At 48.5% G+C, this 24,314-nt stretch overlaps 1 protein-coding gene across 4 annotated transcripts in view; it reads left to right on the top strand.

Moving 5' to 3' along the window:
• Positions 1-24,314, top strand: part of CTIF (cap binding complex dependent translation initiation factor) — a 95,132-nt gene that overhangs the window by 61,075 nt on the left and 9,743 nt on the right. For 3 of the 4 annotated variants that reach the window (XM_085213079.1, XM_085213080.1, XM_010725146.4), the window contains 3 exons: positions 6,798-7,239; positions 8,664-8,993; positions 19,143-19,298. In XM_085213079.1, the coding sequence (XP_085069205.1) occupies positions 6,798-7,239; positions 8,664-8,993; positions 19,143-19,298 (928 nt within the window). The remainder of the gene's footprint in view (positions 1-6,797; positions 7,240-8,663; positions 8,994-19,142; positions 19,299-24,314) is intronic. The other variant, XM_010725145.3, reaches the window with a different exon arrangement.

Here is a 24,314-nt window from a genome sequence, read left to right as displayed (position 1 = left end):
ATCTCTGCTGGCACGTAAATCACCCAGGGATTTTTCATCTCCATATTAAATAAATAAATAATAAAAAAAAAGACAAGTGAACTCCGCTCTATTTTTGGATATTTGTTAACTGTTTGGGTTCCATTTCTTCCTGCTAGAGCCACAGCAGTCCAGCTCCAAGGGCAAACATTTCATGCAATGCTAACGCTTCGTGAACCTGCCTCCCTGTGTGATGCTATGACATTGCTCTGGCCATTCCCTGTGTTCCATTTCATGCCAGCTTAAAGCTGAGGGTGCTGGTCCCCAGGCAGTGATGCTCCACTGCATCTGCAGAAGGTGACCCAGCTCCATCCATCACCCCGGGCTGCATGTTCCCATCCACATCAGCCAGGCTGGGAAACTCATCCACGAGAAAAGCAGTTTTCAGACTGGATCATTCCCTGACACAACAAGCACTGGTGGTGTCATGAGAGGGGAGGCAGGGGTGGGGAGAACAGGAGATAATTCTTCTGTTGACAGGGGGACAGACGTATTGAAACATGCCATTTGGGCAGGGCTGCCTTGGAACCATCAATAAGTCAATATCCAGACTGGTTCCAGCTCCTAAAGCTCTGGTGCTAAATGCCAGAAAATCCAACATCTTTTCTGAAGAAGTTAGTTGAGTGCTAGCTGAAGGCTTCTGGTAGACGTGAGTTAAAGCATCTCAGCTGCTTGGGTTGGTGTTGTACCACATCCATACAATGGGCGTATTGGAAGTCATTGCTTGCCATGGACTTGGGGTCAGCTCATGTGTCTGGACAGCTGTTAGGAGGTCCTGTCAAATCTTGCTTTAGCTTCTAGAGGAAAGACATTTATTTCTTCACTCGAAAGCTCTGGTATAAATAGGATATGGAAAAAACTAGGATGTTTCCTTGCTGTAGGTCAAAAAGTCACGGAGGTCTGTAGGAGGACAGCTGAGCAAAAAGGCAGCAGGTGGAGTCCCTGCGTGCTATTTAGGTTGTGTCTTTGGGGACGGGATCGTGGAAGGATGGGGCTGTGTCTGGGAGCCATGTATCTTGGCGTGGGTTTACATCTTATATCTCTTAGGATTAGCTGATCTCAGGATAACCGATTGGTCCTGGTGTATTTTTACAGGAGGGAGCCTGGAGTCTGAGATATAAGCTCTTTTATTCCAAAGCAGCAAAGGATGAATCTATATCCATTCTGCTCATGTTCTTACCAGTAGTCCAGGATCTGTGTGTGTTTGAGCTCTCAGCAGATTTTTGGGAAGCATTCCACGCTGTGGTTATGTTTCAGTTTTGAACTACTTCAGCTAAAATGGATCAATTTCCTTGTCGCTGTATTTCCCTATGATTTTCATGTAGTTTTTGCTATAATGTTTACGGCACACTAAGAATCCAAAAACATAATTCCAAGCAAAACAGTCTATGAAGAAAACCATTTCCGAGCAATTTCTACATTCAGTCACTGCAGTGATTTCTAAACCCATCTGGGCAGCCAGCCTTGAGGTCTGGGGTTGTCTTCCTCCCTGGTTGCTCACTTTGTGCAATGGGCCACGTCCGGACGTCCCTAATGATTTGTGGGAGATCCAGCAAAGTGTTTAAAGAGCTGTTTTAGAGCTATCTCACATGCCATCTGCACTTAGGATGTCTTTCCCAAGCTGGTGTTGCAAAACAGCTATTTAAATTCCTCCCGAAGATTCGTTTCCATGAAGCTCAGAAGAAAATAGCTGACTCAGGCAGCCAGGCACTGCAGCTTGTGAGGACTTCTATGGGACTTTGGAAGTGGCCAGATTTGCTCCTCGGTGCTCAGATGGGCTTAGTATATGTCCTTCCAGCCCAGCAAGAGCAGATCAGTCAGCATCCCATAGCAGAAGATGAGGAACCATGCCTCACATCAGCCCTACACCATTTTTTGACTGTATTCCCACTTGAACTCCTTGGATTTCTCTGTGTGAAGCCCTCCGACATTTCCCTTTTTCATGGCGAGTCTACTTCTGTTGTAAAGAGGTCAAACACAACCACCTCCAGCAAACAAAGAAAGACACGATGTCCCAAACAAACAAGAGAGGAGTTGATCCCAGCTGGGTGGCTTCTCTGAAGACTTCCCAGTGCCTCTCCCCGCAGCCACGTGGTTTCATTGTGAACCGTGTCAGGACAATCTCCAACCCACCTAATGCTGTTTTTGTTGGCTGGGCTGATCAGCTGGAGTTCGTTGTATGTTTTTAGAGATGCGTGTGTGTAAGACTTCAAGTATATGTTGTGTCTGTAGTGTTCAAAGGGGGATTTAGAACCCGATCACCTCCACCTTGAGGGACATGGTCTGTGGGCACAGTGGGGATGGGTTGGGGTCGGACTTGGGATCTTAGTGGTCTTTTCCAACTTTAATGATTCCTTGTTTCTATGGTTTTGACTGGTGGATTTTCTATGCTTCCAAAACAGCATGTCTGCTCAGATGCTCGGGCTGTTCCTAGAGATTGGGGTAGACTTGAATCTTAGTGACAGAAAGGAGTAAAAGAGATGTGAATAATTTCATTTTCATTTTCAGAAGTGAACTCATCTTGTACTCTTCTCCTCCGAGAAAAATGCAAATAAAAGTGAAACTGGAGCCAAGTGAAACCAGTTTGAGAGAGAAAGCCAAAGGGAAAGCACATGGAATTTATGTGTTCTTCATGCTTGGAACTGGTGGTTGTTGCTTTCTGGGGAATTTTGAGGTTTTTGATTAAATTGTGTGGAACCGTCAACCCTATTTGAGAGTTTCCCACTCTCAGTCATAGCAAGAATAGAACATAGCCATGTCTGGGCTGGTCAGTAGTGCTCTCTGCACAGAACAATAGCAATATACATCACTGGGTTATTGTTACATGCGCCTGTACAGCATCAGAACCCATACAACATGAGATAGCACCTGGAGCGCTTATCCTGTCAATCTGTGTGTTAAAGTGCTTCCCAGGCATTTGTGGGGTTGGGCAAGTTGATGCATCCCATAATCATGGCCTCCAAGACCTCAGTTTCCCTCCTTCTCAGTGGAGAAATACCGTGGGATTTTCAAGTGAAGGTGGGAGAGAGGAAAGGAGAAAGGTGTCCTTCCAACCCATAGAGCCAACCCTGCATATTCTCCGTTTGCAGCCTGATCCAAAGCTCTTCTCTGAGGGGTGCCACAAATAAATGGGATCTGATGTCCCTATGGGAGTGGAAGATCTCAGAAAGTCCACTTTGGCAACAAATCTTAATGCCTTGCAATGGCATTTGCTGACTAACTGCAATCTGTTCCACCCAACCGGGTGAATTTCACAAGTGCTATCGGAGATGGAGCTCCTTACCTCTCCATATTTCCAGGAATTGCCTAAGCAAATCTGCATGCAACCATCAGGAGAATATAACCCTGTGCTGTCCTCTGGCTCTGGACACGCCAGACAAGCTGGAGTGGCTCTCAGAGGACGGGTGTAGCTCGAGGGATATGAGCAGATCTGATGGGACAGAGCAACTGTGTGTTAGACCACAGCTGTGCACATGTCTGGAGTTATTTTCCCCAGCCTTGTGCCTTCCAGCCTCTCTCCTTGGGAGCAAGCGATGTAGTCAAGCTTGTAGGAATCCTGTAGTTCTGAGCACGTAGGCTGGTAATCACTGAGACAGCTGAAGCCTTAGATTTGTTTACATAGGCTCCTACAGCAGAGCAAACATTTGTCAGATCTAAATTCTGTTGAAAGGTATCTCATTTTGTTAATTAAAAAAAAAATAAAATCAGTGGAGAAACAATAGCACAAACTCTACCATCCAATTTCCAATACCCCGACTGCCTTCCCTTGTACTTCTGCGGCTGCTCCATAGCTCTGAATGTCTCGTTAGTTTCCACACCGACTGATGCCCACATTCCCAGTCCCACTGAACCCAGTGGGAGTTCTGAGCTGAATTAGAATTGTCATTGAAAATAGTTCTTCAACATTAAATGAACAGGCAGCAAGTAGGAAAACGGTTTTGTAGCTGAAGAAATCCAGTTTGCCTTTCCATGGCCCAAAAAACCTCTGGGAACCTCTGGGAGCATCTTCTGTAGTGGAGCATGGAAATGAGGAAGGCTACGTGGCTGGTTTTTTCTACAGAGCAATGGGATGACTGCCTCTTGGTTTTCCCTTGGGCCTCGTATGGGGGTTTTTAGGAGTTCATCTGCTTGGGAAGAGGCTGATGGCGTCATCGCTGGGAAGACTAAAGAGATTTCTTTTCACCCAGACATTTCAGCAAAACATTTGAGTGAGGCAAACAGGGGGAAAAAAAAAAATCAATCTTCTACCACTGCTGATCTGTCCTAATGCAGCACTTCAGAATGAACACCGCCTAGAGGTGTAGGTGCCTCGGCTTGGCCGTGATCTTCAGGACCAACATCTCTCATGGGCCATCCATCCAATCCATGAACCCCAAAAGCCTTCAAACCATGAACCCCAGCCAACGGCTGCAGGTCATCCCCATTCTCGTGTCCATCATGTGCCTTTCTCCAAGCTCTCGTCCCACTCCCTCCCAAAATCGCAGCCCTGGGAGCTGCTCCGCCATGGTCATCCCCATCCGCCAGGCTTTGTAATGCTCTGCAGACATAAAAGTTTGAGTTTTGGGCTCTTTTCTCCCTCCTTTGGCTTTTTGTTCTGCAGCAAAGAGTCCTATTTCTTCTTGGCTTTTCTTCCTTGCTGGGGTGTTGGGAAGATAATAGCACAGAACGAGTCTTTGCTGGGACGCTGGATTGTTGTCTCGACCCGAGGCTGCTGCCAAGTCACGGACACTGCTTCTTGTTTGCCATTCTCCTTCCTTTGCCTTTTAGTTCTTGCATTTTTTTTTCCCCTAACTCGTTTAACTCTGGTGTTTTCCATCCTGTGGTCAGGGACTGCAGAGATCTGGTTTGTGTTCGTGATTGCTCTGCCCCAGCCATGTGAATTTTGTCTTTTAGCTGTCCTTGATGCCTTTGCTCTCCCTGTCTCATTGTTAAAGCCCCAAACTGAATAACCTTCCCCCTTCCACGTGGACTTGACTGTGAATTTCTTTTTCTATCTCTGCAACTCTTACCATATTTGTAATCTAAATACGTGTGACCAAACACCCAAGGCTGAAAGTGCACCCAAACAGTTAAATCCTATGCTGAAGACAAGAGCAAAACCGCAGTGAGGGAATTCTGAATTGCATCAGCAGTACTCCTGCACGTTGGAGCATGTGAGGGCTTAGTGCTCGATAAGAGGTACTGCTAACTCTTATTTTGACATTCCCCTCTTAATAAGCGTTGCTCTTTATGCATTTTACAAAGTGGTTTATATGATTGTGTTGCTGAGAGGAAACAAAGAAATGCCAGGAAAACTTTATGTGGAGGATCTGTACTCATAAAACGCTCGTAGGCTCCAGCAAACAGGAAAGCTTTCCCCATCTCCTTTTTTTTTTTTTTCTTTTTTTTTTTTTCTGTTTTGTTTTCATTCCCTGCCATTCAGCTTGCGAAGAAAACAGGTTGAATATCTCTGAAAACTGGATTTGATGGATTGAGACTGAACACAGATTCCTTCCCCTGCCACCGAGAACCTGTGTGCTCATTGCACTGCAGCCAAGCACCAGCACTGAGCTTTGTGCTGGGAGCCAGTTGGCTTCCCAGTGTGGGTCTGGAGCTCCTGTGGCTGCCTTAGAGCTCGGAGGAGGGACAGCTCGGCTGACAGCTGGCTCTGGGGCTGACTTAGCCACTGGTAGAGTTGTGATTGGCCCCTTCCTGCTCACTCAGAGCTCTACTATGGAAATTAAATGACCCAAAGCTTTGCCCTTTGGGTAACAGAAGGCCTTTGCTCTTCCTCCACTGTTCTGCTCACGTGTGTGTGTGTTGCAAGCCATGATAATGTTGTCTTGACAGCCCATGTAGAAATGTGTGATGTCCAAGCTCAATGGGAGGGTGCAAGATGCTCTAGCCACATCTGCTGGCAGGAATTTCTGCTCACTCCGGCTTTCTGGAGGAGGAACAAGAGGAAAGTTCCCTCTTTCTAGGCCCTCTTTCTGCAGCAGTGGCTGCAACTGAGAGCCCTAATCAAGCTGGGCAGATCACTGGAGATGATTGGATGCAGAAGCCAAAGTTAGAATGCAAAAGCAAAGGGGCTGCCAAAGTGTTTCTTCCATTAGGCTATTGGGTTTTATGGGAAGTTGCAGTCTTGGCAACAACAAGCTTGTTGGGCCCTTGTCTGTCTAGCAAATCACTGGAGAACTCCTGACGTTGCGTCCCTATGTGATGTCCCACTGCTGGGCTGGGGCTGGCGAACTCTTCCATGGCAGAGTGTGGAAGCAAGAAGTATCTCACACAGGGACATAGGAGAGATATTTCTAGAAACCAAAACCATGTTACCATCCTAGAACCACAAAATGGTTAGGTGGAAGGGACCTTGAAGAATCACAGAACCAAAAGAGCATTGAGTGGTTGGATCGGAAGGGATTTCAGTGATGACAGATCTAAAAAACCATGGAATGGTTGGGTTGGGGAGGGACCTTAAAGATCATGGAACCATAAAATGATTGAGTTGGAAGGGAATCTAGTAATCATAGAACCAATCAACTATGGAATATTTGGGTTGCAAGGGACCTTAAAGCCCCCCTCCTGCAGTGGTGTGGGTGCCCCCCAACCAGCTTAGGCTGCCCAGGGCTCTGTCCATGGCCGTGGACACCTCCGGGGATGGAGACATTGCATGAATTAAGCCATTTTATGGATAAATATGGTTTCTGGTACCCTGCTCAGAAAAGATGCCCCTCATTCTTGTTGCTTTTCTACCAGTCCACACAGAAAGAATGTACTCATGTCTTCCTTTGACTTTTCAGGCGACAGCAGAGACTTCCTGGTGGGAACAAGTCCCAGCAGCACGCAGACCATCAGCAAGGTGGTACCAAACACAACAGAGATCACCAGAAGCTCTACCAAGGAGGCCAGGCCCCTCACTCCTCTGGTAGACCAGGCCACCATGGCTACAGCCAGAACCGGCGATGGCACCACAACCAGAAGCACTCACCCAATGACAAAGAAACGCACAGGAACACCAAAGAGACTGAGAATCTGAAAATCGAGGACACCTCCGCTGGCACAGGGCACAGTCCTGCGGAGACGCAGCGCAGTCCGGAGGCGGTGGAGAAGCAGTCCCAGCCATACAGCCCAGAGGTGGAGACCAAGAGGAAGGACAGCATTCACGAGCGCGTTGGGGAAAGGCCCAAGATCAACTTGCTTCAGTCTTCCAAAGACAGGCTGCGGAGGAGGCTAAAAGAAAAGGTATTATTTCTTAGGGGAACTTTGGCTTTCCCCTTCTCCAGGAGCCTGGTGGTTGGCCGTGCTCCATGCAGAGGTGGGCTGGGCTCAGGAGACCTTTCCATGAGTGCACGCAACTTCTCTTGATCTCCTGGTGTCACTGCTTGTCTTGAAGTGTCTTTGTGCTTCTTTGGGAGGCCCTTTATTGACACAGCATTAAGGCTCATTCAGTGAGGTTGCTCCTAAGGGGAGTTTTCCAAGATCAGGAACTCTTCCATCACTTGCAAGGATGGGGCACTTCAAGCTACCACGTGGGCTCTCCCTCCTCAGCAGTGATCTCAGCAGACTGCCTCCAGTCTGCAGGGCTCATCTGCTCCCAAAGAGGCCTAAAAAAGGCAATTTGTATCTGCAATTAAAGAACTAGAGCTTAATACTGTGCTTTGAGTGCTGAATGTTTGGAGTCAGCTACTCTCAAGTTGATATGCATTTATCTCAGTAATGAATTGAAACTCCCTTATCTTTCCCCCTTCCTTCCAAGAACCCAACAATAACAAAACCATTGCTTGCAAGTGACGGAGGAGAAATCCTTTCTGGAAACAATATTCAGACTCAGATTTCTGAGGAATTTGGAGATGATATCTCCGTTTGCCCCCTGTGCAGCTCAGATTCCTTCTCTTGAGATTCTCTTTTCAGACTGGAAAATGCATTCGTGGGGGTATCTCCAATGAGATTTTCAAAAAGTGGAGCAAAAATAACCTGAACATATACAGTTCCATGGGAGTGCATGTTGGGAATGTACACCTTTGAGTGTATGTGCATTTACTATTTATGTATGTGGCACGAGGGGGAGGAAGAGATTTTGTTCATTATTTTTATGTTATTTAAAGCAACGGGAGTAGAGCAGAGACTTTCAGAGTATTCACTTCAGTGCCTGTCTTGTGGATTTAGAATCTTGTAAGAAAGACTTCCCATAGGCACTCACTTTTGGGTGTGTGTAGTCAACACAGCTGCTTTGTCAGTTGGTTGCTGGGGTTGTCCAAAAAATTGCTCCAGATTTGCTCTGGTGCTCTGGTGCAATATCTGTTAAGACTGAACTACGGGAGGAGAAGGGAGCAGACCAGAGCAGGCTGGATGCATGGGGAGAGATGGACAAATGTTTGATTAAATGTTCAGAAGAAGGCAGAATGCCAGTCTGAGCTGGGCATTCCAGCTTGGAGCCTTGAGCACATCTCCTTGAGCTGATGAGGAAGAATCTGGGATTGAGTACTGGGCGAAATGAGGAAACCTAACATTTATGGGTTGGGGTTCATACACTGCTTGCTTTCAGTGCTGAGATGGGGATGCTCTGATTTTGTTGGGTCTGTCTGTATGTCTTCCCAACCCCTTTCCCCCTTTGCACTTTGTGGAAGGACAAGGGCTGACCTATCTGTTTTCTCCTTGTGTAACAGACGCCTTGTCTTTCCCTTTTCACGGACCAGGACGAAGTCACAGTGGAAACCACCCATCCTGAAAAGAACAAAATGGACAAATTAATTGAAATCCTTAACAGCATGCGTAACAACAGCAGTGACGTTGACTCCAAGCTGACCACCTTCATGGAGGAGGCTCAGAACTCCACCAACTCTGAGGAAATGCTCGGGGAGATAGTTAAAACCATCTACCAGAAAGCAGTGACAGACCGCAGCTTTGCTTCCACAGCTGCCAAGCTCTGTGACAAAATGGCCCTCTTCATGGTGGAAGGCACCAAGTTCCGGAGTCTGCTCCTCAACATGCTGCAGGTAAAGAGCTGGAGTGTTTAGTTAGGTGCTTGCAGCTTCACCCCACCTGGTCCTACCGTGCTTTTGGGCAGGAGCTGAACTTTCACCAAATTCCTTTCAAGCCCACGTGATGAGAAGTGTTTCTCCAATTTTACTGGTGCCAATCCGTAACGGCTAGCTGTCATCTTCTGCCATCTCCACTGCCTTCAAGGTCTGTGGGCAGCAGCACCCACGTCAGCAGTGCTCAGTGGGGATGTTTGGTTGTGCTTGGGTGGTTTTTTTTCTTTTTTTGGGTTGTTTTTTTTTTTCGGAGATTAAAACTTGGTCTAGAAACACATATATTTTTGGCAACAGATTTCCATGTGGAAATGAGAGGAAAGCTGATAAGACAATACTCTGTTGTCTATCAGATTCAGAGCTCTGCTGCGCTAGCAATCAGTCCTTTACCATGGGCAGGTCTTCCATCTCCATCTGCCATTGTTTCCTTCTTGTTTGTAGTAGTTCTGGATCCTCCAGCCAGGGTGCTCTGCTGCTTTCTTCAAGTACCTATGACACATGCATCGCAAAAGCCAACTTGTATTTCTTCTTGTATCTCTCAATATTCTTCTCTGAGCCCCTGTTCTTTTGAGACTTTGGCTGCTGGAAGGGCTGAGAATGAGGAGGGTGGGGGTGAAGATGAGGGGATCCAGGTGAGGGTGGACATGGGTACCAGAGCACACCAAGGAGGGCAGGATGGCTCCTTCCCCACCCAACAGCCACAGTGTCATTGGAAAGGGATCTCCATGGCCAACATGATTTGTATTTCCAAAGAGTGCAATGAAGGAGGACTTCTTAAGTTCAGTTTTATGGCTGAGACCAAGTAACCAATATATTTGTCATTTTTAAAACATTAAGGGGTTTTAATGTTTGGTTATTAGGTCTTTTAGGCTAGGTCACTATCTGGTCTTGTGTCGTGGTGATGCTTATCAACAAGGGAAGCAGACAGAGAAGGAACAATAATGGAAACCCCTTCCAGCAGACCCAGCAAGCTGATGTGTGCAGCAGCATTGTGTGCAGTAATGAATGGATTCACATCCAGCTCATTGTGGCACAAGAGCAGGATAAATAATAGATCTCATTTCTCCAGAGAGTCCCTGAGTGCTTCCCAGGAGCACAGAACTCAGCTCACCGTGCTCAGGGTGCAGGGAGGGAGCACAGTGCCTGCTTTGGAAAGCTGCAGAGAAACAGAAATGAGGAAGCACTTCGTTTTGATAGTAAAGCATCCTGACATTCTGCAAACAGTTGGCTCTTTTTCCAAACAGAAGAATCAGTGCATCCACACAGATTTGTGGCATCCTCTGGTCAGCCCCAAATCAGTCTTTTTGAAGCACATTCAGGTTTAGAGATGGAACCATGTCCGGGGAACAGAAGCTGTGAAATTGAGGAGTTGGCAGTGCTTAGAAAAACCCGCTGTTGCCAAGCTCCAGCCGTGACCTCTCCACCATCAGACAGATGTTTTCCAACAGCTATTTCTAGATCATTTCCCATTAATTAAAAACCTCTAATAAAACATTTGCTCCAGGGCTGGATTTTTGTCTCTCCGGCACCTTTCAGACTAATCCAATCCCTGGACCTAAGTAGCTCACTGCAGCAGGGTGTGATAAAGATTGCAGTGCCCTTCTGCGCCACGCTCCCCCATATGGTGCTGGCAGATGCCTCTGTTTTGAAGGGCTGGGCAGGATGGACTTGTTTGTCCTTTTTTGTTAGGAGCAAAATGGCTGTGAATCTCCTCCCTGCCAGCAGCTCTTCTGAAGAGCCCCTCCTGGCTGAGACAGGGCCAATGAATCTAGGTTGCCAGAGTGTCTGCCTTGGTGTGAAACAAGCTGGATGTTGGGAATACCGGGGATTACATTTTGTCCTCTCTGTGTGTTTTGGTACCAAATTAAGCTCTGCTGTTGAGTTTGGATGCTGGGAACACATTGGGATGCTGTGGGGTGGATGGCTGGGCAGCTTTGGGGAAATGCTGCTGACTCTAAGCTGGGTGCTGGGCCTGGTTTGATTTGGAGTTTACCCTCATTGGGTTTGCTTTGGATTTCTCCTCACTGGATTTGGTTTGGAATTTCTCTTCTTTGGGTTCAGTTTGGAGTTTCTCCTTGTTGTATTTGGTTTGGGATTTCTCCTTGCTGGGTTCACTTGGGGATTTCTCTTTGTTGAGTTCCATTTGGGATTTCTCCTCGTTGGGTTTGTTTTGTTACCAGGAGTGATCTTGGGCTATGTGAGCCCTTGTGATGGACACAGCTGAACTGGGGACCTTGGGGGACAATGGCATGGAAAATGTCTTGGTGGATAGATACGTGGTTTCTCTGCCCCTCTGTAGGTCCCTTTGTAATTAGTAAATCGAAGGCTCCTGCAGGAGATTTTTGCTTGTCGTAGCATCAGCCACTGGCTTCTGCTGGCCGTTGTGCTTTTCTCTTTGGTGGGGAGGTGTTGAGCAGTTTCCACAAACCCTCCACATGTAACATTAGTTGGAGTATTCCTCTGGTGAAATCTCCGTGCTCTTTATAGCTGAGATGTGTCTGCATCCGAGCTATGCAGAGCGGAGTATATTATTAGAGAGGACATCACTGGGGCTGTAATTTTACACTGCTCCCCTTAGCAACCCAGCCAACAACACATCAAACAGAAGGCTGATACTTTCCTTAGGAAAAAAAAAGAAAAAGAAAAAGAAATGAACGGTGCATCCCTGCACAGTGCCCAGCACAACCCATCGCAGGGCTCACACGTGCACTCAGCCTGAGATGAAGCCTCTGTGTTTAGAGATACCTCAGAGCCAAGGGCCAGAAGAGCTATTGCTGTTTCACACCTTCCTGCATGCCCGGTTGCATTCCCCATTGCATACCCTACTGTATACCAAACTATATGCCCTTCTGCATACAATTTTGCGTGCCCTTCTGCATACCCAGTTGCGTGCTCTACTGCATACATGTTTACATACCCTTACATACCAGTTACATACCCTAGTGCATACCCAATTATAAACCCTGCTGCATATCCTTGCAGGGATTCTTCTGGTGCTCTTCAGCCTTGTGCTTGCTCAAACACAGAACTTGTCCTGAGAGGTTCTGGTTGCTTAACCTCCTGACACCCCAGTGAGAGCTGCTCCATGGTTCGGTTCTGTGCTTCTCTCTAGTTTCAAAACCTGAACTCAAATCCTGAGACTTCTGGCGTGACTCACACTGGTGTTTGTGTGAACTGTGCTGGACTGGGGATGTTCAAAGGGAGCACTTCTGGAGAGAGACATCCAGGAAATTGGTAAAGCCCGGTCTTGTCTTCTGTAAGACAAAAGACTTTATAGAAGAGTAAAATTGAGCTGGAATCCCTTTTGTGTGAGAATGTTGTGGCATTAATACTGGAGAATCAACCGCCAGCTGATGGTTGGATTTATGATCTTGAAGGTCTTTTCTGACCTGAGTTGTTCTTTGATTCTTATTGATTCCCTTTGATAAATCAGAATGCAAAGGGCAGTGTTTGCCGTGCTGAGCACAAGGATGTGGGAGGAGTGAGCTGGGCCATGGCAGGGCTCAGCCCCCCTGTAAGCTCAGGATGTGGTTTGGGGTCCCACCATCTCCGAGGAGAGCATCCCCCCCAGGCTGGGCATGGAGCTTCCCCCAGCTCCTGGTGCGTCAGGCATGGACGGATCCTGCAGCACTGAGCAGAGGCTCTGTTGGGCTCTAGGTGGAGACTGTGGACTGTGCAGCCTGCCCACAGCCTGCCTGCAAAAACCCAGCCAGATCCAGGCAACTGCTGCCCGCTGGGGAGCCCCGAGCTGCTCCCACCACTGCTGGGGTGAGGATACTCAGGGCTGAGTGAGGTATCCCAGCCCTGGGGAAAAAAAAAAATGCAGAAAAAAGCCTGAAAATCCATCCAAATGCAAAGAAATTCAGGAATTCTCCCAACATTAAGAACTCCTTGCACCAGGTGGATGGAGTCTTAAAAGCTGCTCTCATCTCACTGGTTTTGTTGGGGAGAGGACTCATTTTCTCTTAAAAGGCTCAAATCCATCCTCAGGACATGGGATGAGGTTTGCCAGCCCGGGGACTCAGCCGAGTTAATGCAGCAGCCTGCCAGGCCATCTGCTCCCACTGCCCTGCATCAATCCAGGTCAGACTGCTGCAGGATTGGGAAATCCCTGCTCCCATGTTGGCCCCCCCCATCAATAACGTGGGGGCACAGAGAATGTGGTTGAGTGTAAGAGGTGAATCCAAGCTGCTGGCAATGTCTCTGTGCCCCCAGGATGGAGGTGTTTGGGGTGAGCTCCTGAAAAAGCATCACCTGACCCGGGGACCACCCTGCAGCACCCCAAAGTGGGGTAAAGTGAGGGATTTCCCAGGGCTGGTTCCTGACCCCATCAGCAGGAACCTCAGGGAGCAGACATGCAGTGCGCTCAGGTGAGGAGCAAGATGCACTGCATTATTTTTTTAATAAAGCAGGGTGGAAGGAGCATATGGAAAAATGCTGTCTGGCACTGCTGGAAACCCAGCACCGATATCACCTCTGGGCCAGGAGAATCAGTAAGTGAAACTGGAGACAGAGAGCTTGCAGTGTGTGTAGGGTGTGGACGTGTTCACCTGTATCACCTGAGTCCCACTGGAGGAGGTCACGTTGGCCAGCATCACCTGTCTCACACTGGAGGAAGATGTGTTGGCCAACATCATCTGGGTACCAATGGAGAACATATCAGCTAATGTCCCACTGGAAGAGGATGTGTTGGCCAGCATCATCTACTGGAGCAATTGGGAACAGATTAATTGATATTTTTCATCCTTGAAAAAAAAAAAAAGAAAAAAAAAAGCTAGCCGAGGAAAATATTTGCTATAATAGAAGTTCCCTGTTACAGATTCTTCATAGGATCTATAAACATTAGCACCCAAGGAAGACTTTCTGCAATCTTTTGTGTAAATAGAGCTGGATGGTGACATTCTTAGTATACCAGTACTTCACTTCGGGACCATGGTGGTTGGTCATTGCTCGTCCCCATCGCATGGATCCTCTGGCACTGTCACCAGCAGCAGTACAGTGGTCCATGCCCAGCAGACACTTGGCTGTTGGTGCGGAGGGGCAGACAGAAAGCAGAGATAAGGCTGGAGGTGCCGGCGTGATTGCTCAGCAGCGTCCAAGTTCTGGGCCAGAGCCACCACTCCCTGTAGACTAAACAGTTGCAGCATTTTCTCCCATGACCAAAAGAATTTAGAAAAGGGTCCCAGCATGAAATGTTACACAAACTCTGGGTACCACGAATCTGTCTGGGTGAGAGCTGTTAACCCCATCTCCTCCTCTTCCCTCCTTGGTCATTCTCTGGGCAGACGAGGGGAAAACCTGTCCTTCTATGAACATGAATGTCTGCCTGTGGGCTCCCACGTCTTTCTGCAGTTTTTTTATATTTGAAGGCTAAAAAAATTGCTGTTGTGTGTTCCTGCAGTGCTGACACAGATCAGCCTGGTGAACAGTTTCTTGGGATAAACAGAGCTGTTTGGAGACCTTGAATATCTTTGTTCTCAGACTGGCAAGGCTTTGGAGGCTTGTGATTAAGATCAGCTATCACAGTCACGTCCAGGTTCATGGGAAACACAAGGTCTTTATGCAGCAGTGATAAACATGTCTGAATCCAGCATTAGCCCAGAGAGGTGCCTAGGTAGGGTGACATTAAAAATTAAGTAACAAGGAGAGCAACAGGAGGAGGATGTGTTGGCCAACATCACCTGGGTCCCAGTGGATGACATGTTGGCTTCTGGAGGAGGATATGTTGGCCAACATAGCCTGGGTGCCAGTGGAGGAGGTCTGATGAAGCAATCAGGGTGCCTAAAGTGCCTCCTTCCCTTTCTTTCATACATTTGCAGAGCAGCTGTGCTCTGAGCTTTACCCCACTTGAAAAGAAGCTTCAAAAGTACTCCTCCATTAATAAAGTATGAGGTCTGGAACTCTGCAGAGATGCTGATGTGTTCTGGTAGAAATGAGATTTTCTACACCTCAGTTGTAGAATTTGCTGACCCTCAGGGCACTGTGTTTTCCAGCATGTGCACTCAGAGGCTCATTAACAAAGATTTTTATACCAGGACAACCACTAAATGGTGTTTGCTGTTCCTTGTGGCCAGACTGGGCTACTCCGCCCTCGTAGCCACCTCAGAGCATCACTGAGAAAGTGCTCCAAGATCTGTCACAGCAACCAGATCAACAGGAGCACTTTGCTGTTTGCTGATCCATTACTCCTCTCCCCCTCGAGCGCTTTTAAACTTGTCCAATTAATAATTAACTGGGAATCTCAGGAGCATCACTGCAATCAATCATGAGGTCCCCAGATTGGGCAGGTGGTCCCAGGAGTAAGACCAGACAGATGCACAGAGCCTTGGGATGATGGAGCCAGCTCCACGTGGAGTACGTCACCAGTTGTATCTTCTGCTCTTGCCAAAGTGACCAAAGCAACTGGGAGGAGGCAGATGTGTGCTCTTCTGGTGCAGATCCAGCTCAAGGAAACGCGGTGATGAAACCTGTGGGAGAACAGTACCTCATAGCTGGGTGAAGGCCAGGCTGGGCACAGGGTGTCATCTGCAATTTACAAGGTTTATCTGCTTTAAATGTCAGTAGCTCTTTTGTTGGAGTAATACTAATTGTTCTGATTTGCATGTCTCAGTCGCACACCCCAAAGCACTGTGCAGAGGAAAATGAGCACATTGTTCCCAGGAAATCAGAGTGATGGAGGTGACAGAGGCCCACGCAAGGCTGGAAATAGACTTCGAGCATCGAGAAGTTGGATCAATCCCCAGTGCCACCGAGGCTTTGTCAGGCTTTTCCTGACCTCCTCCTGCATGCACCAACCCTGCATCTGCCCCGTCCCTCATCCTGCCTTTATTATTATCTCAGCCCCTTCCCAAAGAGCCCTTCAGGGCTCCAACCTTTGCAGCACATTTCCAGTAACATCAAGTGTTCAGCACAGCTTTTTATGTCACGCTGATCACCAGCACCTCACCGTTCTATATTTCTTTTTTTGCAATATTTCTGACTCAGTATTTCCTCCCTCCTTGGCAGTGAGTAAACAGCAGAGCTGCCAGAGGAAGTGCCCGGTGTTTACCAAGCAACAAGCCCAAATGCAGAGGATTTGTTTCCATCAGAAGGTGGTGGAGCTGAAATTAACCCTCATTTTTATCCCATGGTCAAGTTTTGCCCTCTAACACAGCCGCCATGCGTCGGTGGTGCACAGCTATTTGGGACCTGGCTTTAAAAAGTGTGGTCAAGTCCCCAGGGATGGCTTTGGGCTGCAGCTTTTGAAGTTGAGATCTGATGCTCGAAATACAGCGCTGCTCCTCTGCCTGCTGCTGCCCACCAAAACTGAAGGGGTTCTGCTGCTCTCCTCGTGGTTGCTGGGGCTTCCTTCTGGTCCTCATGGAGCTGTATTGACTGGGAGTTTGGAAAATGGTCTCAAGTTGTGCCAGGGGAAGTTAAGGTTGGATATTAGGAACAATTTCTTCTCCAAAGAGTGGTCAAGCATTGACTGCACAGGGAGATGAGGTGTCCCCATCCATGGAGTGTTCCAAAACTGTGGGGATCTGGCATGCGGGGACATTGTCAGTGGGTATGGTGGGGTGGGGTGGGGATCTTGGAGGTCTTTTCCAACCTTAGTGATTCTGTGATTCTAAGGAATGGGTGCGGAACAGGCTCCTCAGGGCAGTGGTCACTGCCACGAGCCACCAGTGCTCAGGGGGCATTGAGATACCACTCTCAGACACTGGGTTTGGGTCTGGGTGGTGCTGTGTGGAGATAGAGGTTGGATCCTTGAACCCTACGGATCTCTTCCAGTTGGGATATATCTGTGATTCACACAACAGCACTGCCTGAGATACATCCACGTGGAGAGATGAGAGCTTTGGTTGGGTGAGATGAGTAGAGAGCCCTACAGCATTTGCTGTTTCCAGTGCTGACAGAAGCTCACAAGGAGGAAGGTCATCCCATAAATGCACTTAGATCGTATCGACAGGCTGGGGTACCCCCAAATTAGTAATACTGTGTGTGTTTAAAAATACAGCCGAACTGATGAGAGAGGACATGCTCACTGCACTGACCTCACCACACAAGCATGGGGCAGGCCCATCCACGGTGTTTTTTTAATAGAGGCATTTCCAGAGCAAACAAAGTTCACGGGGCAGGGTGGTGGTGGTGCCATTGAGATTCAGCACAGTTCTGAAGGGTTCCCTACCTCTGACAAAAGGACACTTTTTCAAAGGACACTCCTTCTTCCCCTGGGGACTGCCCTCATCCCACTCCGTGGTCCCCAGCTCAGATGTGAGCGATCACTCAGCTGCAGAATAGTTCAGGGACATGAGGAACGTGGGTGCTGCCACGTTAAATTAAGTTGTTCCGAGTTGACTTGTCACTGAAATTATCCTCGTGCTTTCCTGGGCAAAGATGGACTCACATAAAAATGGATTGCAGATAAACAGACTCCAGTGATGCAGCGTGGATAGAGTTGAGGGAGGTCAGTCTCCATAAGGCCTGGGGGAAACATTCCCAATGAAGAAATAAAGATGAGTGGAATCAGGCTGGGTTTGTCTTTCTTGGGATGTCTCCATTTCTGGTTGGGTTTTTTTTGTTCCACTAGAAAGCCAAGCGGGAACTCCAAGCCATTGGGTAACCCCGGGGTGATAACCTGAGCTGGCCAATAACTCCTCCACCCCAGGACAGCGGAAGGAAGAGCTCTGCAGACTCCTCTGGAGACTTCGAAACAGCCCAGCAGTGTTTGATTTCAATGCAGACACATTGGGAAATTGCCCAATAGAAACAGGCGTAGAGAGGAATGAGTCATCACTGTGTGGTTAAGCAGTGGTTCAGTGGTGTTACAAGGTTTTTTCCTGAATATGCAAATATTATTTTTTTTTCCTTTTGTAGTGAAATGTATAAATAGCTCCTTCTTTGGATCTCCCATGCATGGCTGGAGCCCTGTGAGCAGCTGAGCCTCTGTCTCAGTCAGTCAGTATAAAAGGAGATGAAATTATACTAGCTTCTTTATTCAGTTGTGGAGTTAAGAGGTTGTGCAGTCAAACTGAGAATGCACTGTTGGGAATGAACTTGTCCCGCTCTTTGGTCTTCCCTTCTGGAGTGCCATCTGATTTTTAATACCAGGGCAGGGTCACTATGGAGACAGACAAGTGGTACCACATGGGATGTCTTGCAGAGGCTGTGGCTGTGAGCAACGTACACTCCTGTGCCACCCATGTGGCACAGGTGCCCTCCAGAAAATGTTCTATTTGTTTTTCCGTGTTCCTCCTTACTCTTTGCCAGACATCTCCAATACACTCACCCCTTTTTAGGTCCTGCATTTGTGCAAAGCCTTTTTTCTTCCCTGTCTGGAGGAGCTACTTTGCTCCTGATGTTTCTCTCTAAATCATGACACTCTCATAATCCTTGGGCCTCGCAACCATTGGCTCCAGGGCAGGGTGACTTTTCTCTATCAAGGCTGTGCTCCCTTCATCTTCTGGACACATCATTTTGTGAGACCCCAGGGGGTGCTGGGACACTGGATTTGGGATGGGTTGTGAGATATGGGACTGGTTGGTGTCTACAGGTTGGACAAGTTGGGACATTGCTTGGTGTCTTTGTGTTGGGCAATTTGGGACACTGCTTGGTGTCCGTGGGTTGAGTGAGCTGGGAGACTGGTTGGTGTCTATGGGTTGGATGAGTTGGGACTCTACTTGGTGTCTATGGGTTGAGCAAGCTAATCTGGACCACCACACTCAACGCAGCCATCAGCACCCATCGCATTCCCCATATGTTAATGTTTGAGGTCCTTCTTCTTGCTGTCGTTCAGTGTTGGTTGTGCACTGGGAAAAAAATGCCCCATGTCCATCCAAGGGGAGGGGCAGGGCAGAGGAGGCCACCAGCACCAAGAGCTGTGATATTGCAGATGTTGGTGTTGTTTCTATAGTATCTACTTTCTGGTGGCTTCACCATGTTGAAATCCCAACCGCTGTGCTCACATTGAGCAATCCCCCCACTGTTACCAAAGAGTCAGTCTGTCTGCCTTCCTCTGTCTGTCTGCCCCTGAGTTTCCATTTCCTCCCAGTTCTCCATCCCATCAGCTGTCACCTCTTCCCGGCAATGAGGTTTTGCTAATGCAGCCCTTTGTCTCCATCCCTCTTGCAGAAGGATTTCACCATGCGGGAGGAGCTGCAGCAGCGGGACGTGGAGCGCTGGCTTGGCTTCATCACCTTCCTCTGCGAGGTCTTTGGCACCATGAGGAGCAGCACTGGGGAGCCCTTCCGAGTCCTTGTGTGCCCCATCTACACCTGCCTCAGGGAGGTAATGCCTTCAGAAGTTGTCCTCACCAAGCAATTGAAATGCAGTGCTGAATTGCCCGTGATCTGTAGATGTCGTAGTGATGGGTTGGGCGTGGTGGGGATGGCTTAGGGTTGGACTAGGTGATCTTACTGGTCTTTTCCAACCTTAACAATTCTGTTTGCTCTGTTATTCCTGGAGATTTGCTTTCCCCATATGTATGATTCTCACTCTAGCAGTGTGGATGCCTCCAGGGGCACTTGGCTTTTTCTGTCCACTATGATTCTGCTCATGAAAACCACGTGGCCCGTGCAAGACTTCTTTTACAAAGGGTTGGCAAAGCCCCAGAATTGGGATTGCAAACTCAGTGTTTAGGTTGGCTCATCTCACCATTGCCAAAATCCTCACCAGAGGAGCTATAAAAACTTCTAAAAGGCAGGTGGATGCCCCATTCTTGAAAGTGCCCAAAGTCAGGTTGGATGGAGCTTTGGTGCGGGACAGCCAGCCAACTGCAGGAGTTGGAACTGGATGATCTTCAAGGTCCCTTTGAACCCAACCATTCTATGGTTCTGTGCTTCTGTGATCTTCAAGGATCCTTCCAACCCAACTGTTCAATTCTTCTGTGATTAGAGGCATTCATGCCAATGAGTGGATGAGACAGGCAGAGAGAGGAAAGAGAGAAGGGCAAGCTCCCTTATGCCATTACTCCCACACTGTCAGTCGAATACACTCTCTGCTAGTCTTGAGCAAGGGAAAGTGTGGGGGAAAAATTGCTGGGAGTGACTTTTAACATGGAAAATTTTCACTGAATGCAAACGCTTAATAAAGATTTTGTCTTTGCAGTAGTACTGTGGGCAGAGTTCACAGACAGTGAGTGTAACAGTGAGAAATTGTTGGAGCATCACAGTGAGGCTCATGTGTCTTGCAGAGGAGATAGGAGAGGGATGCTAAGAACAGCAACTTCCCCAAATTCTCTGCCCACAGCACTATGCGTCACCTCATTGGGAAGAGCTCCTGTTCCTCCTATTTCCCATCACAGCCATGACACAACCCAGTCCTGTTTCTGCCAGAATTGTTCCCAACACGCTCCTGTCTGTCCCTGCTGTGATATCACCATTGCTCATGTCATCTTGGGGACACAGGGGCATGGTGGCACCCTAAAGACATGAGTTTCACATATTACAGATATTTTTTGCTACAGAACAACTCCATAAAAAGCTATTACTAATTATATCAAGATGCCATGCAGAAGCTTGTTTCTTAAACATTAATCTCTCTCTGTTCCATAAGAGGACAGCTCGGTCCAAGCTGTTCCATTTCTTGGAGATGAAGAGCCCGTGTAGCTCAGCTGATGTGGGTGAGCCAGAGCCATTCAGCTCTCCATCGTGCTCAAAAGTGACTGGCCCTTGACTACAGGGCTGAGACCTTGACTGTGTGGCAGCTCGGCACTGGGTTCTCATAGAGCCATAATATCAGCTGAGATGGAAAGGACCTCTATCCACCCATCCCCTGGTGATAAATCATTATCAGGGGCAAGGCAACATGAGATACCGTCTCTGCTCTGGCTATCCTTCCCTGCTTCTCTTGCTTTTTAGTTCCTTTCTTTATTTATTTTTTTTTCCCTTTTCCTTTATGGTTTTGGCAGACTCAGCCGAAGGTCAATGAGGGAGTGAGAAGAGGAAGGGGAAAGTTCCTGATGGCTACAGCAGGAATGTTTCTTCCCTTCCCCTGCAGAGCTTCCTGTCCAGCTCCTTTCCTTTCCGTTGATAAAAACTTATTAACATCACAACTAATTACAGAGCCAGTGCAAAGTGAGGTGCCACCAGGATGGGAGCAGCGTGGGGACAGTAGGGATGAGAGCAGGTGTGCATCAGAGCAGAGGAAATTTGGGTCATAGCACTGGAGAAGGGAAGTAGGGAAGGTTGGCACCTGGGGATTATGGGGAGAAGAGATTTTTAGAGAGAGCTCCTCTGACAGATAAGAACCAGAGAACGATGGCAGCTACCAAACGTGGGGAGCTTGAGAAAATGGAGCTGTGAGCATTTTTAGGGTATTGTCCCCACAACTGAGTTTGGTGTCCGCAGTGAAAGGGATGTCCTGCTGTGGTCTCCCAGCCCTGTGGCCGTGTGGTCCCAGCTTAATTCAGAAATGCCAAGTCAGTCTCTTTAAATCCCCATTGACCTGAAGGATGACAGGCTGCAGTGCTGACATCCTCGCTGCTCCACAGCCTTTGTCCCGTGCCCATTGTGGGGCACTCTGCTCCAGCGACACGTCACTTTACACATCCTCCAAAGCTAAAGGAACCAGCAACAAAAGGACTTTGGTTCTTGCAGCTCAACCACGTTTATTCTTCACTGCTAAGTCAGGAAAGTTTAGAAAATGAGTTAGGACTGGGGACCAGCAAGTACCATCAGCGGGGATGTGTGTGGTTAACGAGTACCCTGGGGCTGGTGCAGGCAGAGAGATGGTAAGTAATGCTGTATCCCATCTGTTGTTAACTGGTTCTGAGCACGTCTGTCCCACTGAGGCTCATTTTGGGCTGGCTGCTCCTTACCCAGATCTGCTGTGTGCTGTATGGGATCAGTGTGGGATGAGCGGTGTCAGGAGGTTTGGATTCTTCCATATCTCTGTCCCATCCTCAATGGGATGTTGTTTGGGTGCCAGTACAGGAGATGCCTCTGGGCTGGGAGCTGCCGCCTTGCTGCCAGCCCACTGCCAGCTGAGCTGCCTCCAGCTCAGAGTTGGTGCCGAGCGCTGCTTGGGATGTATTTGTTTGTATGACGCTGTGCAGCAGACAGAGCTGGATTTACATCCAGGGAATCTCAGCAGTTGCCTATGGCAGGCAAGCAAGAAAGTGGAAAAACCAGCTCCAGAGATTGCAGGCAGTGACGTTGCTTGGTTCCTCCAGGAGTGGGGTCCCACAGGGCTCTGCCTCCCTCCTGCCCTGTTATAACCCTATTCCTGCCCCCGTGTTCCTCTCCTGCGCAGCACTTGGCTGTTTGCCTTGTTGGCTTCTTAAGGTTCCTGTTGTTCCTTCCTCCAGCCCACTGACTCCCTCTGGCTGGCATGTCGAGTGGTCCCTGCAACTCTGTGTCATTTCCAGACTTGGCAAGAGAGGGCTCCTCACCTCCTCCAGGTTGTTAGTAGGGATGCTGAAAAGGACAGGTCCTGCAGTGAGCCCAGTGGTTGCCCTACATCCCTCTGCACCCAGCCATCCAGCCAGGTTTTTAACTTAGCTGGTTGTCTACCATTACTTGGATACTGGGAGACAGAGCCCAAACGCTTGTTGAAATGAACGTAGACAACCATGCTCTTCTCTCATCTGTAAATCTCCATAGATCCAGGAGGTGAGGCACATCCATGCTGATCATTCCTAATCTCCTTCAAGACACTCTCAGTGGTCTTCTGACAGCCTGACACAAAGCTAATGAGCTCCAGAATTGTAGAATCATTAAAGAAAAATCCTTTAGGATCATCAAGTCTGGGTATCAGATCCTCATATTTGAAGCTTTTTCTCATGGTGGGCATCTTCCCCATCTCTAATTTCCCAAAGAGCTGCCATGTTGCCTCAGCAGTGTGCTCCCAGCACCCATGGGTGCATGGGGTGGGACTGCCGGGACAGATTCTAAGCACATGTCAGAAAGCAAGCTCATCACGGGCTAATTAAACATCCCATGATGATGCTCCTATGCCTAGAGGGTACCACTGGAAGTCCCCATGCGATGAGGGGTCCCGAGCTGAAAGGAGTCTTACTGGAGTCCCACACTGAGAGAGTCTCCATGTTGGATGGGTTCTGTTCGGGTCCCGCCCCATGTCAAGGGTGATCCTGCTGGGGGTCCCACTCTGAGGGGGAGAGTCCCTTTGGCAGTCCCCATGACACGGAGGGTGGTCTCATTGGGGCATGAGTGGTCTCATTGGAGGCCCCAGTTTGGGGGGGGGTTCTATCAGGGGTTCCCATGCCATTGAGGGTGATCCCATTGAGGGTGTCTCACTGAGGAGTCACAATTCTGGGGGAGGGTCCCATTGGGGTCCCCATGTCATGGGAAGGGTCCAGATAACGCTGAGAGTTCCCATTGGGATCCCACACTGGGGGATGTGTTTCCTGCCTCCACTGCTGGGAACAGTGCTTCCCTCCTGTCTCCCCACTCCCTGCAAGCCTAGGGCAAGGAGGGGGCTGCTCCATCTCATTGCTTCTCTGCATCTGAGCTGCAGTGCAGCACACAGGCAGCGTCCACTCCCTTCCCCCTCTCAGTGCCTGTTATCTCCTGGGGCCACGCTGTGTAATTTAGAGAAGTATTCCAACGCGGTAATTAATGTCTGAGCTTTGGAGGGCACTGTCTCTTGCTGTCTCCTTCAGAGGAAGAGAGGAAGAACCTCCCTCAGCTGCAGCTGAGCCACAGGGCGGTGCTGCTGGGAGAGAAAATCACATCTTGTCGCAGAGAGGGGATTTTATTTTAATGGCTTTCCCTTTTCAAAAAGCATCAGAATTTGGAAGCCGTCTGACAGTGAAATAAGAAGTTGGGTTTTAGGATTGCATTCTCTGAGAACGAGACAGAATTTGGCTTTTTTCTGCTGGGCAGTGAAGGCAACGAGAGGTCCAGATCCTCACCCCATGCCCTTCCTGCCTTGGAGCTCCAACGTGACCCAAGAAAATAGGGAGAAATGAATCTTGGAGGAAAAGTTGGGCATGAGGAGGAAGGAAGAAACCAACTGTTAGTTATTTCACCTACAAAGCCGTGCTGGTCATGGAGCTGAGCCCCTGGGACCGTGGGGGCAAACAAAACACAGAATGGCAAACGGGGTTTTTCATTTGTGCTCTTTATTTTGGCCAAGGACAGGGTTGAGGGGGATGCCTGGGAGGTGTCTCATCTGGAAAGCAGTTGGTGTTTGGGAATAGATGAAGACACAAAAATGATGATGCCCAGAGCTCAGCTCAGTGTTTTGTGCACCAGAACTCGTGTTCCTGGAAAGCTGCAGGACTCAGTCACAGCCAGTGAGCATGGGAACTGCAGAGCCATATTTCAGACAAGGAAGGGCTTT

This window comes from Meleagris gallopavo, chromosome Z, assembly GCF_905368555.1.
Source record: "Meleagris gallopavo chromosome Z, MGAL_WU_HG_1.1, whole genome shotgun sequence".
Classification (NCBI taxonomy): Eukaryota; Metazoa; Chordata; class Aves; order Galliformes; family Phasianidae; genus Meleagris; species Meleagris gallopavo.
The sequence above is the reverse complement of the archived record's forward strand: the minus strand, read 5'-3'. Positions and strand labels throughout refer to the sequence as shown.